Source organism: Mixophyes fleayi, chromosome 2, assembly GCF_038048845.1.
Source record: "Mixophyes fleayi isolate aMixFle1 chromosome 2, aMixFle1.hap1, whole genome shotgun sequence".
In the NCBI taxonomy this organism is placed as follows: Eukaryota; Metazoa; Chordata; class Amphibia; order Anura; family Limnodynastidae; genus Mixophyes; species Mixophyes fleayi.
In genome coordinates, this window is record NC_134403.1 from 246,755,637 (window position 1) to 246,771,570 (window position 15,934).

At 42.9% G+C, this 15,934-nt stretch overlaps 1 protein-coding gene across 2 annotated transcripts in view; it reads right to left on the reverse strand.

Moving 5' to 3' along the window:
• NUDT3 (nudix hydrolase 3) overlaps positions 1-8,042 on the reverse strand; it is a 41,203-nt gene extending 33,161 nt beyond the window's left edge. The window contains exon 1 of one of the 2 annotated variants that reach the window (XM_075195739.1): positions 7,693-8,042. In XM_075195739.1, the coding sequence (XP_075051840.1) occupies positions 7,693-7,791 (99 nt within the window). In that variant the 5' untranslated portion in view covers positions 7,792-8,042. The remainder of the gene's footprint in view (positions 1-7,692) is intronic. The other variant, XM_075195740.1, reaches the window with a different exon arrangement.
• Positions 8,043-15,934: the final 7,892 nt, after the last annotated feature.

Consider the following 15,934-nt stretch of genomic DNA (forward strand, 5'->3'; position numbering starts at 1 on the left):
AAATGCCTGCTCTGGCCAAAGGCCCAGCAGGGGGACGTTACTGTGTTGGCTTTTGTCAGAGTGTTTAAACCTTTCTGTACATTGTGAACAGCATGTGATGCATGACATCACAGCGTTTCTAGAATTTCAAAGATAAGTGTAAATATTGTTAGCTTTGCAATGCATGTAAATCTTGGTTTTGGTCAACAGGTTACATCCTGATTCTAAAAATAGCATGTGTCTAAACTGCATAAAAGGCACTGGCTTGTATTGAAAATATGTTCTTGTTTCTGACCTGATCACTGGTACCTCCAACCAGTGTGAGAGGAAATAAACATCTTGCTTCAAAGACCTGCTTGGAAATATCTTCAATATTGCTGTATTCCTGCGACCTGCAGATTAGACCCTAAATCTAATTTGTTCTCCCGCTGTTTGTGAGATTGGACAGAACTTTTCCGGTACCACCGCTCTGTCTGCTACCCTGCAACCCTGGTCAGTGTGATAGGCCAGGGGGGAGCCATCCACAGCATCTCTAATCCATAGTGAGAGGTCAGGAGTACCAGCCCAGGTATACCAGTAACAGGGTACACTCGCAGCGTCAGTTACCCAGAAGAAACCCGGTACTGGATGCCGGTATAGGAGTCCAGTGGTGGCAGCCTCTGTAAGCCCCTCCTACTGCGGCAAGAGGGCGCATTTGGGATAACGAAAGGGAACGGTGGCAAAGTAAGCCCAGCTGGTTCCCAGCAACAGACAAGGTGGCATAGGTGGTCCACCCTGTCACATGCCCTATTTTGCATACCGCCTTCATTCTGGTGCCTTTGAGAAACTTGTCTACATAAACATGGGTGGGAATATAGGGGTGTTATGGAGTACTTCAAGGAAAATACATTAAGTAGAAGTATATTGCTCTAATTTCCATTACTTACTCTATGGAAGCCCTTACAGTGGGATGTATCAGAAAAGTATAATTCAACAGGATGGGTTTAAAAACAACAACAACAAGATCAGCAGGTATAGCTGAACTTTTTATTGAATGACTTCTTGAAGGAGTTTCCTTTCAAGCTGTGCATCAGCAAATGATGTGACTTTAGAAGATACTGTCTGGTGAAGGTGTGAAAAGATGACCATCAAGCTGCTTTACAGAGGTCATCCATTGAGGCCTGAGCTTTGCAAGCTAGGAGGTAACCACCACCCTTGTAGAACGTACCTTTAGAATTTTAGGCACAAAAGTGACTGTACAATCTCCATGCCATCAAAGAGAGGGAGTCTGGATTCAGTTGAAGAACTAGTTTTTGGTGGAGGAGGTTTGACCAACACAGTAGAGGCCTAGGTACTCCTAATGCATTCTGCAAGCCACTGCAAACCATGGGCAGCGAAGCAAAAATAGAAGGTTTGCTACTACTTCCACTGCCTCTTTCTTTATTTTCCATGGTATTGAAAAAGCATCTACTGAGTATATCCAATTGAACGTTATACATATGTCACCTTGCCCATGGAAGAATGCCTATGGAAGAAAAAAAAACATTCCTAATAAATGGAGACATTCCTTATTGAAATCTGTCTCCCTAGACTACATCTGGTGTGCCAAAGATTGAATTTTGACCAACCTTACTGTGACAGACATACTTGGTCTTTTACAGTATCTATCTAAACTCCCAGGAACTAGATTATTTGAGAGGGTACAAAATGAGTTTTTGTTATATTGACAATCCAGCCATAATATTGTAGGAAAAATATCACCTGTGTTGCCACGCGCTTGGCAATGTGTTCTGACTTCGCTATGGAGAAATGTCATCTAGATATGACCATAGGGTTATGCCACAATTTCTGAGAGCATCCATAAGGACCACCAATACTTGGCATAGGTGCTGGGAGATGTGGAGTGGCTGAATGGAAGGCAGGTTAACTGGAAGTAACATACCTAGCTAGATAAAGTAAATAAGAAATTGATGGTGCTGCATTGTAATAGGAGTGTGGAAATAAGCATCCTACAAATCTATTGAGTTTAGAAAATATAATTCCCTATTAGGTTGAGAATGGAATTGACTAACTTGTGTACACAAAGCCACTGAATATCTGCAAGGCCAGAACAGTTCTGAAACCTCACGATGATTTCTGTACCAGGTAGTTTTGAATACAACCCGATGCATTTCTAATTTGGTGGAACAGGAACTATCACCCTTGCTTTTAACATACTCTAGAAAGTAACTCCAGAGGAGAGGATGAAGTTTAGGGCCTGATGAAAATTGTCCTTGGGGCAAACACTGAAATTAGATCTACCTCCAGTGATCTTTTTAACCATTGAATGCAATTTCTTTCTTCAATATATGTATGTAGAATACTAGCCCACATTCGGATTGCTTGAGACTGAGGATACAGCTATCCCACAATTCAGTACAATGCCTGAAGAAATATGTAATAGCTTTCCCTTATCCTATCCATAGGATCTTTTAGAGGACCCCAGCCATCTAATGGAATACTTTTTCTCGCCGAGACCTGCTATAGCCGAATTGATTTTGGCTTCATTGATTTAGAGACATCAGCATCATCCTGAAAGGTATACATACAGTTAAGTCTCCTAATATTGCCATTTATTCAACAGTTGCCATTTCTTCTATACATCTTTTCATGTGACAGTGTTGAAAAAGAGCATTTAGAGGGTCAACAGGCGTATCATCCATTCCAATTGTCTTATTGATATGCTTATGGATTAAATTAACTACATCCAGGTGAACATTCTGTGAACTTCATTAACCTCTCCTGATTCACTATCGGACATAGATTCGAAATCAACTAAAGAACTAAATGATCCACAAGTAGATGGAACAAGCCTCATGTCCTTTTTCTCTTCATCATTTTAGATTCTATCCCTTGTTTATCTTACTCGAGTAAAAGATTTCTGTATTGACTTTATTATTCAGGAAAAAAGGTTTAAAAATTGTTCAGGAGTTTGCACATATCGTATATAGGACTCCTATATAGTTGTTTGGTAAGGCACAATCATATGCTTCACATGATTATTAGCCATGCAGGTTTTCTTCCCTTCCATAAGCTCCACTTAAGTATTGTGGGAACAGCAAAAAAAAATCAGCAACTGGCTCTTAAGACAGACTGAACCCAAACTGGCTAGTGCTGCCAAGAAGAGATATATACTGGCCCAAAGATTTCCAGGTGTTGGAGGCAGCATGTAAAGACTGAAGCTTGCGGCCCTGCTGCTGCTACTTAGAGGGCAGACAGGAAGCCCTACAGAAACGGTAAGCCCTTAATATACATTGACCTAAAATAAAAACACTCGCTACATTACTACTACTAAGTCCTTACTCAGCTGAGACAGAAAAATATAAAAGGACAGAAATTGGATGCACTCTAGACAAATCAATTCCTCAAAAACAGCTATTCCCTAATACAGTATACATTCTGAATCATTGAATCTTGTCACAACCAAAAAGGTGGTGCACAATACCAATAAAAACACATTTTATTGCATCCCTTGAGTGCTCGCTATAGAACTTTTTTCTTTTTGTTGTGAGACACCAGGGGGTAAATGTATTAAACAGCGCGTCTTGCAAATTGACAACTTTTGGGGAGTTTGACAGCTAAATTTAAAACGGCAATGTGTTTAACAGCAAATCTTGCCTTTAAACACCTTGCCGTTTTATCACTGTTTAATACATTTAGCCCAAGGTATCTTTTTCTTGTTTCTACCCAGCTCATTAGGGAGTGAACCCATTGTAAGGGCTAAAACTAAATAACCAAAGAAAATTAAGTTTTATTTTTAATTTTTTATCACCATCTCTCATTTGTAATTTCCATTTTTATACAGTGTTTGTAAGGGCTGGACAAATAATAATTTCAGAAGTGTGTCCTAGTGCCAACAGTAGCTATGAGTAACTGCTTGTTACATAAAAGAGTATGTTATCACTCTGGACATGTGATCAAAGCAAGGCTTCAGGAGACAACAGGTGCTGTGAAAGAGCATTGGGTGATATGTGCGGGCATATTATTATTCTCTTTAATTTATAAGACGCCACAAAGGGTCAGACGAAGCTTGATGGTGACAGCCGGGGCAACAGAGTCAAGTGCAGTGGTAAGAATGCGATTGTAAAAGGAGACCGCCTCATCAGGGCAAGAAAGAGTGGTGATGGGGGAGAGGAGCGAGCCCAGAGAGGAGGAGAAAGAGGTAGGATCAACTGTGTCAAGATTACGCCTAGTGAGAGTAACCTTGGGGGATGGGGACGATAACAGGGATGGAGAGATGCCAAGAGAGGAAAAGGTGAATTAATGAGGTCGGAGACAGTACCGAGGTATAAAAAAAAACAAAAAAAAAACAGATCAAGGTAGTTGCCATTGCGGTGGGAGGTAGAGGAGGTCCATTGTGAGAGACCAAAGGTGGAGGAGAGGGAGAGAAGTTTGGAGGCAGCAAGGTCTGAGGGATTGTCTATAGCGGCGGCTCCCAGGGGTGCCGCGGGCCAGCCCTAGAAAAAAAGAAAGAAAACAGAAACTTACCAATCCGCGCGACGCCGGGACCCAGCAGCCTCCTCTCTCCCGCAGCTGTCACTGAATGACTTCAGTGACAGCTGCGGGAGAGAAGAGGCTGCTGGGTCCCAGCGCCGCGCGGATTGGTAACTTTCTGTTTTCTTTCTTTTTTCTAGGGCTGGCGCCTGGTGCGGGGCAGAGGGAGGGGGACAGCGGGCAGAGGAGGGTGACAGCGTGAGAGAGGGCAGAGGAGGGTGACAGCGTGAGAGGGGGCAGAGGAGGGTGACAGCGTGAGAGGGGGCAGAGGAGGGTGACAGCGTGAGAGAGGGCAGTGCGCCTGGATTCAGAGGGGGCAGAGTGTCTGGATGCAGAGGGGCATTTTTGCATACAACTAAATAAGTATTTCTGTCGTGACCTAAATACTTATTACAATTTTTTGACCCAAATACTTCTAAAACAGGACTGCTCAGTAATTATTTTGGAGGGGTGCCTTGAAAAAATTTGGAGACTTTAAGGGTGCCGCGAACTGCAAAAGTTTAGGAACCACTGGTCTATATGGATATTAAAGTCCCCCAAGATGAGGGAGGAAAGGTGAGAGGAGAGAAAGTGAGGGAGGCAGGTGGAAAAGTGATTAAAGAATTGGGATACAGAACCAGGACGGTAGATAACAGCAACACAGAGGTTGACTGGGTGGAATAGGCGGATAGAGTGAAGCTCAAAGAAGGAAAAAGAGAGGGAGGGTTCAGGGGGAAGAACCCGAAAAGAGCAGCAGGAGAGAAGTATGCCAACGCCACCACCTTGCCGGTCCCCCCCGGTCTGGGTGTGTGGGAGAAGAACAAGCCCCCGAAAGAGAGAGCAGCAGGAGAGGTACTGTCCTCAGGGGATAGCCAGGTTTCAGTGAAGGCAAGCAGATTGAAGGATCTAGAGATAAAGAGATCATGGATAGAGGTTAATTTGTTACAAACTGACCTGGCATTCCAGAGACCACAGGCTAGAGGAAGAGAGGGAAGAGGAGAGATGTGGATGAGATTGTTGTGGTTGCTCGACTGCAAGGGCGAGTATGATATGGAGCAAGGGGCATGACAGGGAGAAAGGGTTGGAATTGGACGAAAGGCAGAAATAAGAGGGGATTTGTAAGCAGACAGGAGGACGAGGAGCAGGGGAGCAAGAGGTGGGAGAGGAGTGGAGATGGGGCAGATAAAGAGGTTTATGAATGGGAGAAGCAGAAGGTATGAGTGACGTGAGGGAATAGATTACCTGGGGGGAAAGAGAGGGAGGTGGCAGGTTGGAGCAGATAGATGCTGAGAGAAGAGCAGCAAAGGGGACAAGAGGGAAAGGGTGTGAGTGGGGAAAACATGGTGGAGGGGGCAGCAAGTCAGCACAGAAGAGAAGAGAGGAGTTGTATGTGGAGAAATTGGCTAGCATATGGTGGTGGATATTATGCGATAACCCTGCTGTAGTGTAGTGTGGAAGCACTGGTATAAGGCAGTTGGTTTTCCTTGGGGCACAAGGTACTATGTAATGGCACTGATGGAGTATACTGAGGGAGCACTAGTATAATTATGCTGCTTTCTGAGGGTGCACAAGCTGGTATACTCTGGGCGACATTGCTGCTAAATCAAATCAATCAAGTAGACACCATTGAGCAAGCTAATTTACAAAGTGGACATACATTACACAAGTCAGTAACAATGCACTCCTATGCTGACAGTAGATGCTAATATTGTAGACTAACTTATATACTTATAATATTCAGGATATTTGCACTGAAAAAAATATTCTACATAATACCCCTAACCTCTTAGCAGCATGCTCTGCTCATCTAAATATTTCCCTTACAAAAATTGATAGCTTCTATGACATAATATATACCAAGCATGTACAAATATGTTACATGATTATTTTAATAAAATAGAGCACATAACTATAAAGATGTGTCACCTAACATTTATTTGGAGATAAAATACTATAAAAAAGAAACTTTTATTTAGTGATAGATACAATGAAATGAATCAGTTGATTTACAAAAGTGATTTTATTAGCCAACAAATCATGACCTACCAAGTTTATACATACATATGCTAATTAATATTATCTTCTGCCACTGAGGTCAGGAACAGCAGTAGTTCCAGAACAAAAGATTGTCCTTTGACTTTATGACATACAAGGAGTAAGTCACCCATTACAGATGATTATTGCCAGCTTGAGATGCTGCTAAGACATATACTATTTTTTAAAGTGCTGTTAACATTAATTTCACACTCAGAATTTAATTATACGTTTTGGAAATAGTTTTACCATAGTGGCCTTAAGCTTAAGCTTATTAAGCTCCTATCGGTTTTCTTCAGATTGTTACTATTACAGTGTACAATATAAAACTACAATACTACTTTTTTGACATCATACTTTATTTCTTCATAATAACTTTTCAGTGCTTGCAAGCCTATTCAATAGTTACATACCTATTTGGCATTTTCTGTGTAAGTATGTTCAAATAAATTCTGTTCATTGTTTGCTTTAATTTATTTTATTAAAACACATAAACGCCTATGTCCTTAGTTAAGATGTTCAATGCTGGCATAATAATTTTTCTCTACATAAGCCATATCATATATAAAAATTGCTATCCTTTACTTTAGTCAGTTTAAAGTATTGAAGCTATACATTTCCTGAAATATGTGCATACAATTATAAAGGACGTAGATCCGTTTTTAGTATTTATACACTACCGATACTAATGTAGTCTTTGCTTTAACACATGTTGCAACTTTTACTGTTGATTTTTGCTGAAGGAGAACGCTTATGCTTCCTGAAATCAAACAATACCCAATGCCGAGAATGCCTTTGAATCAGAGGTTTTCATTCCATCGGAGAAATAATGTGACATTTATGACCACCATGTTCATAACAGATGTAGCTTGCAATAAGGTAATCATTTCTTATCTCGTGCAGTGCAAATTTTCCAAGATATTCGTAAAACCAAATAGTAGGACATCCACAGCTATCCAAACAAATAACGGAACACTCGGTCTTCACTAATATAAGCTTATAAACGTGAAGTTCTCAATGTAGCGGTCGCATTACACACACAATGAGAAGCACACTAAACCATACACTAAAAGATTAAACTAACCTCTGATAACCTTTAAAATATATATCTACATCCTGTTCTCACACAAAATATATGGTTGATATGCACCCCCTCCCCATGCGCAGGGAAGAATATAATATACACACTTCATCCTCAGCCCCGTTCCGGAAGCACACACACGCCGCCCGTTTCTTGTACCCGTCCTGGTCATACGTGCGGGTCTGGCTGCTCTTTAGCTTCATCATTCTATTCCTCCACCGTCACTTCCGCTCTCGGTTCCGATCACTAGATTTGCTTGTCCCGTAGGGGGCTTGCGGAAATGGCGTAGACTGGGTCTGTGAATACGGAGTCTCGCTGACAAATGTCATTATTAAACCTAAGCTTGGCTCCTCCGCAGCTGGCGAGTGGAGTCAGTGCACAAAAAAACGGCAATTATTAGCGGAGTATGTATTTACACAGCACACCGGATAAGGTTTTCCTCTTCCGGCAGCCATTTTGTGAAAGCCAAATTCCCAACTATCTGTTAGCCCAGAGTGTTGGTCGTCTGTTCATAAAATAGAAGAATATTGTCAGCTTTATACCTTTGTAACTAGTATTTTGCTATTTTAAAAGAAGGCTGTTTCGGAAATACAGTTGATAATTAGGAAGTATCTGTAAAACAATAAACAAAACAGTACTGCTGCAAACCGACTGCTACACATACTTGCCAACTCTCCCGCAATGTCCGGGGGAGTGGGGCAATCTCCTGGATCTGCCCACTTCCTAGTGAAGTGGTCAGAATTAGGTCCAAAATGCCGCGATTCACCGGGAATCGTCACGGGGCGGATCCAAAATGACACAAATTTTGGAGCCCCGCCTCCCCATCACACCCACCTCCCCCAGCAGGTTCCCGGAAGCCAACTTTAGAAAGTTGGCAAGTATGTACTAGCATCCCACTACCAATTTACAATACAGGAATAATTGGCTGCTGGGCAACAAGGCTAAAGTTAGCTTCTTATTCATGCACCAGATTATTATTTAGAAAACTTTATTTTCAAAGGATTAAGCATACTTGCACACTATTGTTAGAATCTGTCATTCACCGGACCGTGAGTGCCTCTGCGCTGGTGCGTGGTTCCCTAACCTTCCTGCCGGCATCTGTCCTGAACCGCGGCCGTCCGCCATCTTGATGGACTACGCATGCGCAGTATCCAAGAACTTATGACCTCTTGCTTTTAATCTAATTGGTGGATCAGGCACCTCTCCCTATTTAAGGCACCTGTGCTCATTACCTCGTTGCCTGATCTTGAGTCTCATTCCCTGTGAGTCTCTGAAGGTGTCTCCTGTGTTCTCCTAGTGTCTTCAGCTTCCTGCTGATTACCTGTGCTACTCATCGGTGGTTTCCATACCCGCTACAGACTCTTGTATCCTACTCGTGTCCTCAGCTGGCTTCTGATTACCTGCTCTGCTCACCTGTGGTTCCCATACCCACTACAGCCGTTCAGCGTCCCTGCTGTGCCTGCATATCCGCTTAGGACAAGCCTCTCTACTCAGCAGCGGTATCCATACCCGCTATAGACTATTTGTTGTTACGCTGCATATCTGTTTGGAACAAGCTTCTCTACTCAGCAGTGATATGCATACTTGTGATTGACTATCAGTTATTATCCCGCATATTCGCTTTGTGCAAGCCTCTCTACTCAGCAGCGGTATACATACCGTTATAGACTATTAGCTGTCAACGCTGCATATCTGTTTGGATCAAGTTCCTCAGTGCTCTCAGTGTCTTCATACCGTTATTGACTCTTTGCATGCCTCCACTCATCCGCACCTGTATTACTCCTCACCATAGCAGTGGTACAACTTGCTGTACGCAGACCACTGACTTTCCTGCTACCAACCTGCACCTGGACAAGTCTTCTCACCATAGCAATGGTACAACTTGCTGTACGCAGACCACTGACTTCCCCGCTACCTACCTGCACCTGGACAAGTCTCACCATAGCAGTGGTACAACTTGCTGTACGCAGACCACTGACTTCCCCGCTACCTACCTGCACCTGGACAAGTCTTCTCACCATAGCAGTGGTACAACTTGCTGTACGCAGACCACTGACTCTCCTGTTACCTTCCTTCACCTGCTCACGTCCAACCTGGTCTTTGTGGTTCAAACCTGCCTTTCCACTATAGATGCAAGTCGCTGACTCATCTACCCATATAGCTGCAAGTCGCTGACTCATTTACCAGGATAGCTGCAAGTCACTGACTATCATCATTTCCATTGGAATCCTCTCTCCATCTGCTGTTATATATGTTCCACTCTTCACCATGCTGCCAGAGGACCGCTGTGCAAACTCTGCCTCTCTGGTAAGCATAGTCAACTGGTGAAATCCTGGGCAAGACTCCTAGTGCCCGTGACAGAATCTAGTGTCAGATGTCTGTAATAGGTGTATATATATATATATATATATATATATATTTATTTATATACTATATTTATTTATTTAGTGCTCGATGCTTCTCCACATCCAGGGCCGATGGTGAGGCTAGGTCTTACTTGGCAAGTATTTAAATCTGTACTCCGGGAAATCGGAGTACAGCTCAAGTGACAGAGGGTAGGAGGGGGCATTAAGATGTCATTATGTCACTATAACCCCACCCCTGCCATAAAATATAAAAATTAACGGTCTTGAATAGCCGGGGGGCGGGGCTTGATGACATGTTCAAGGCCCGCCCCGCTATTCAATGCTGTGAATATATGTGTATAGTTACATGATGAACGACAGGGCCGGACTGGGACTAAAAATCAGCCCTGGCATTTAAAGCATACAGGCCCATCTCTGTTGATGAGCAGGACAAAGCGCCACCAGGGGCGTACCCACATTATATTGGGGGCATGGTCACATGGGGCTTATATATATACATTATAATAAAACATTACATTTATCAGGCCCTCCCTATCATGCCATCCCCACCCCAGAAACACATTACAACACCCCCAACCCACTGCACTTATCTATGCTTCTGATGCTGCTGACATCCATCAGGGTGGGAACTTCCTGTAGAGTGAGCAGGGAAGCTCTTAGTCTCACAAGATTAATAAATCTCATGAGACTTAGAGCTCCTCGGCTTGCTTTGCAGGCTGTGCCCTGACCGGGAACTGGGAGTAACTATCCGCTCCCTCCTGCTAACCAGAGCTGGATTAAGGCTCGGGGGGCCCAGGGCACTTAAGACAGGGGGGCTCCTATGATGTAATATGGTTATTAGACACATTTTCAACAAATACACAGGCAATACTGTGAACACTACTATTAGGTGCACACAGTTCTGCCTTCACAAGCAGTACAATGTGAAGCAGGACATATCCCCCAACTGTCCTTGTAGTCAGACCAAATCCTGACTAAGCGGGACAGTCACCCACCAAATTTAGGACAGTTGGCAGAATGTCCTGGTCTCTCTTACCTGTCTTGTCATTGTCTTCACTTGTGGCTGCTCATGTCTTTAGATCAGTTGCTGCTTGTCTGGATCCTAGAATGTTGGGGGCCCTATTTGGAAAAAAAAATGGTTACATGAAATTTAGAAAACTCCAACCAGCAGCGGTGTTAAATCAATATAACACCCACATTTTAAAATTAGGCCTTACTCCAGCCCCAACATTAAAATGATAGTATTCACATTTGATAAATACATCTATTTCCCTACAACCAGCACCAACATTAAATTAATAGTATTCCCATTTAATAAATAAACCACTTTCCCTCCCTCCAAACAACCCCAGCAAGAAATTAAATAGCATTTATACTTAATAAAAATAACCATTTCCCACAACCATCTCAGGTATTAAATAATTCATAATTTCATTTAATAAATAAACCTAATTTTCCCCAAACAGCCCCACATTCACTTAATAGCACACATTATATTCATATACTGTCCCCCACACACGTTACAGTCATATACTGTCCCCCACACACATTACAGTCATATACTGTCCCCCACACACATTAGTCATATACTGTCCCCCACACACATTATAGTCATATACTGTCCCCCACACACATTACAGTCATATACTGTCCCCCACACACATTAAAGTCATATACTGTCCCCCACACACATTATAGTCATATACTGTCCCCCACACACATTATAGTCATATCATCATCATCATCATTTATTTATATAGCGCCACTAATTTCGCAACGCTGTACAGAGAACTCATTCACATCAGTCCCTGCCCCATTGGAGCTTACAGTCTAAATTCCCTAATATAGACACACACTCACACACAGACAGAGAGGGAGACAGAGACTAGGGTCAATTTTTGATAGCAGTCAATTAACCTACCAGTATGTTTTTGGAGTGTGGGAGGAAACCGGAGCACCCGGAGGAAACCCACGCAAACACAGGGAGAACATACAAACTCCACACAGATAAGGCCATGGTTTGGAATCGAACTCATGACCCCAGTGCTGTGAGTCAGTAGTGCTAACCACTAGGCCACTGTGCTGCCCCAGACACATTATAGTCATATACTGTCCCCCCACACACATTACAGTCATAAACTGTCCCCCCACACACATTACAGTCATATACTGTCCCCCCACACACATTACAGTCATATACTGTCCCCCCACACACATTAGTCATATACTGTCCCCCCACACACACTACAGTCATATACTGTCCCTCCACACACACTACAGTCATATACTGTCCCTCCACACACATTACAGTCATATACTGTCCCTCCACACACATTGGCCATTTTTTATTTTCCCCCTCATACAGCCATTGCCCCCCATGCAGACACTTTCACCCCCAATTCCCCCTGCAGACATGGTCACTCACCCCCCCCCCAATCCCCCTGCAGACATGGTCACTCACCCCCCCAATCCCCCTGCAGACATTGTCACTCACCCCCCCCAATCCCCCTGCAGACATTGTCACTCACCCCCCCAATCCCCCTGCAGACATTGTCACTCACCCCCCCAATCCCCCTGCAGACATTGTCACTCACCCCCAATCCCCCTGCAGACATTGTCACTTACGCCCCCAATCCCCCTACAGACATTGTCACTCACCCCCCCAATCCCCCTGTAGACATTGTCACTCACCCCCCCAAATCCCCCTGCAGACATTGTCACTCAACCCCCCCAATCCCCCTGCAGACATTGTCACTCACCCCCCCTGCCCCCTGCAGACATTTTCAATCACTGCTCCCGTGCAGTTATTTTTACTCATTCCCCCTCCCCCTCCGTCTCCCTTGCAGTACCTGTCACTATCCCCCAGACACACCAACTCACCTCAACATCCTGCGCCCTCAACACCTCAACAGACTGACGGCTCCTAGGCGGCTGCGTGACGTCACATCGCGCGGCCTTGCGGAAGTTTAAAAAAAAAAAAAAGAAGAAAAAGCTGCGGGACTTGAAGAGCAGGGACCGGACCGGCCCATACAGCCATCGGCCCTTCTGGCAAATGCCAGAAGTGCCAGATGGCCAGTCCGACCCTGACGACAGTTGTCTGAAAGTGCCAATCATCGTTTCATTTGGTTGATCGTACTGTTTAATAATCTTGTTCCAATCACTTTCCGATCATGTAGTGTGTATGTACTCTGCCAGAATTGGAACCAGAATTTAACTAAGCAGCTGCACTCTCCTTCCCCTCTTCATCCTCACAGCACTGCTCTCCAGTTCCAATGTTTCATTCATTAATCAAAAAAGGGTGAGAACACCTCAGTTATTGGTACTGAAGACCTGCTTAACCTCCTCGGAGTGAAATCTGTCAATTATCCTTAAAGGATAAAGTAAGCGGTTATGCAGCAGTCTGTACTGCGTATCCTATACAAAGGTAAGATCAATATGGTATATTTCTGGGATGTGTAAGTGTGTCAGTGATTGTGTGTAGCTTGACTAAGGAAAGGGTTAAGGCTTCATTTCAAATACTTTAAACATGTTCAATTATAAGGTAATTATCAGGTCATGTCACGCTCCGGTCCCGTAAATAGGTGCCGGCATTGTGACTTTTTCCCTATGAACTATGTTTTGGACCTGTTCCCACTCAGAGACACTACTTTTATACAGGTGCTGCTGGTTGTGTGATCAGGACCTCCTCCCTGATTCTCAATGGTCCTGAGTACCATTTAAACTACCCATGACCTTTGGGTTATTGCCTGTTCTTCGTGTTACTCAGATTGCCTGGCTCCTGGTTACCTTTACTTGTTCCTCTGTTTGGGCCTCCTGTGTCTATTGTTGCTGTGACCTGCCTGCTGGACTTACCTAAGTCATCGTTGCACTTGGTACCTGTAGTTCTACGCTGTGCCCAGAGTTTGCTGCTGCTGTTACCTGCTAGCTGGACTTCTGCTTATAACATCTTCGCATCTGGTACCTGTAGTTCTATTATGTCGAATCTACTATCATGGATGTCTGCTGATTGAACGTTTGCTTTTACATCTATGCACCTGGTACCTGTAGTTCTCTGTGGTCCGTGGAACTTTACCAGCTGTCAAGTTACAGATTGGAAACCTCTTCCGTGAGTTGATCGCTGCATATTCAAGTTGATTCTATGCACCTGTTCTGTATGTTCAAGCTGGCTCCCGTTAAAGACTCTCCTGTGATTCTGCTCGCTATTCTACTGTGACTGTGTTCCATAGCGAGCTTGCTATTAAGTTTACTACTATTGAACTTCTTGTGAACTTTGCTATATATTAAGATATCTCTGTGTTGGATCGTTGCTGGAGGATATTAGCCTTACGGGGCGGCACGCGGCTGGGATTCTTTGCTTTTCTATTACTTCTAAGTAACGGACTGTTTAAGGGCTCTCTGCTCTATTTGATCATATTGGGATTGATATATATTGTCCAAGAATTATCGTGATACCAGTGACCACCTGCTATGTGGAATATACCATCTTCATGTCTGGACTATTTGCTATTTCATCCCATAACAGTTGCTCAGAGTTACTAACAAACTGAAGTATATATGGTGAATTGCATTCTGTTTGTATTCCATTGCCGTGTGTGCTTTCCATGTTATATATATTCTTCCATTGCTATTATACCATCAGCATATATACCTGTTGTCTCATCAAGCAATATATCCTTCAATTTTATCATCTCTCCAGTGTCTTATTGCTACTGATATTCAGCCTGAGTGTTGCCTCCACTATCCTCTGTCACTTTTGAGGTAGATCATTATAGACAGAGGCAAGGGGTCATTAAAAACAAAATACTCAAATCGTGACAGGTGACATTTACCATTAATGCACAGTGAGTCAATAGGAGATAGTATCAATAGCCAGAAAGTGTTATTTAAATATTCCTTGCAGCTAATTTTTATATAATCAGTTCACATTTTGTCAAATAATAAAATGTATACTGTACTCTTTATAGAGCTTAATTGCTTGCAGACATGTTTTAATGTACTCCGTCCCATGGGAGAATTGGGAAACGCTTTTCCTCAATTTGCATTAATCTTGATCTTAATAGCAACTGACAACAGATTTCCAAAATTCTAAACTCTTGTCACTATTCTGTGAGGTAAATACAGTATTATAATAGTCATGAGAACTTTTGATATATGACCCAGTCTGAGGGATGAACCTTTTAAACTTTTGTTTGGATCTAAGTGTGCGTTCAACCACCTATTTCACATATGTACTAAATCATTCTTTTCAACGAACAGGACTTTCACCTATCCTAGGTGGTTTTAATTTAGACCTCATTTGGTTCATTGTAATTAACAATTTTTGGTCCGGACCAAGGTTGCTGTGTATGGCTATGTTTTAATCCGATTATTATGACGTCAAAAGTGGTCAAGTTTGTAGAAAATAAATTATTCTATTTTGCACAATACTACTATTTCTGCACCAGGTAACTTTCAATTCAGATCATTATGCTGCTGCTGTCAGCTGTGTGTGTTCTCCGAATACCAATGTCTCAGAGTGAATAGTGAAATCTAGCTACATTGTAACAAATAGCCAGGAAATGTAAGCTTGTATTTATAAACTCTGTATTAGCTGCCGAATTCCTCCTGCTTTGATTGAATATTTCTATGTGACTTTAAATGGGGGATATCTCCCATTTTTCAGGAATCAAAGCTTCTGCTTGTTTGGTTTGCTATGGATACATTTGTAATTCATTCATCTTTGTTTATAAAGTAGTACCCATAATTGTAGCAGTTTGTATCTCATTATTTTATACTGGCAAGCAGAAGGCTGTATGTTCATATCATCAGCTATTATATAGCGCTATTCTGCAGCGCTATACAGAGAACTCGCTCACATCAGTCTCTGCCCTGTTGGAGCTTACAGTCTAAATTCCCTAACATACACACAAAGACAGACACTAGTGTCAATTTGATAGCAGCCAATTTGATAGCAGCAACCTACTAGTACGTTTTTGTAATGTGG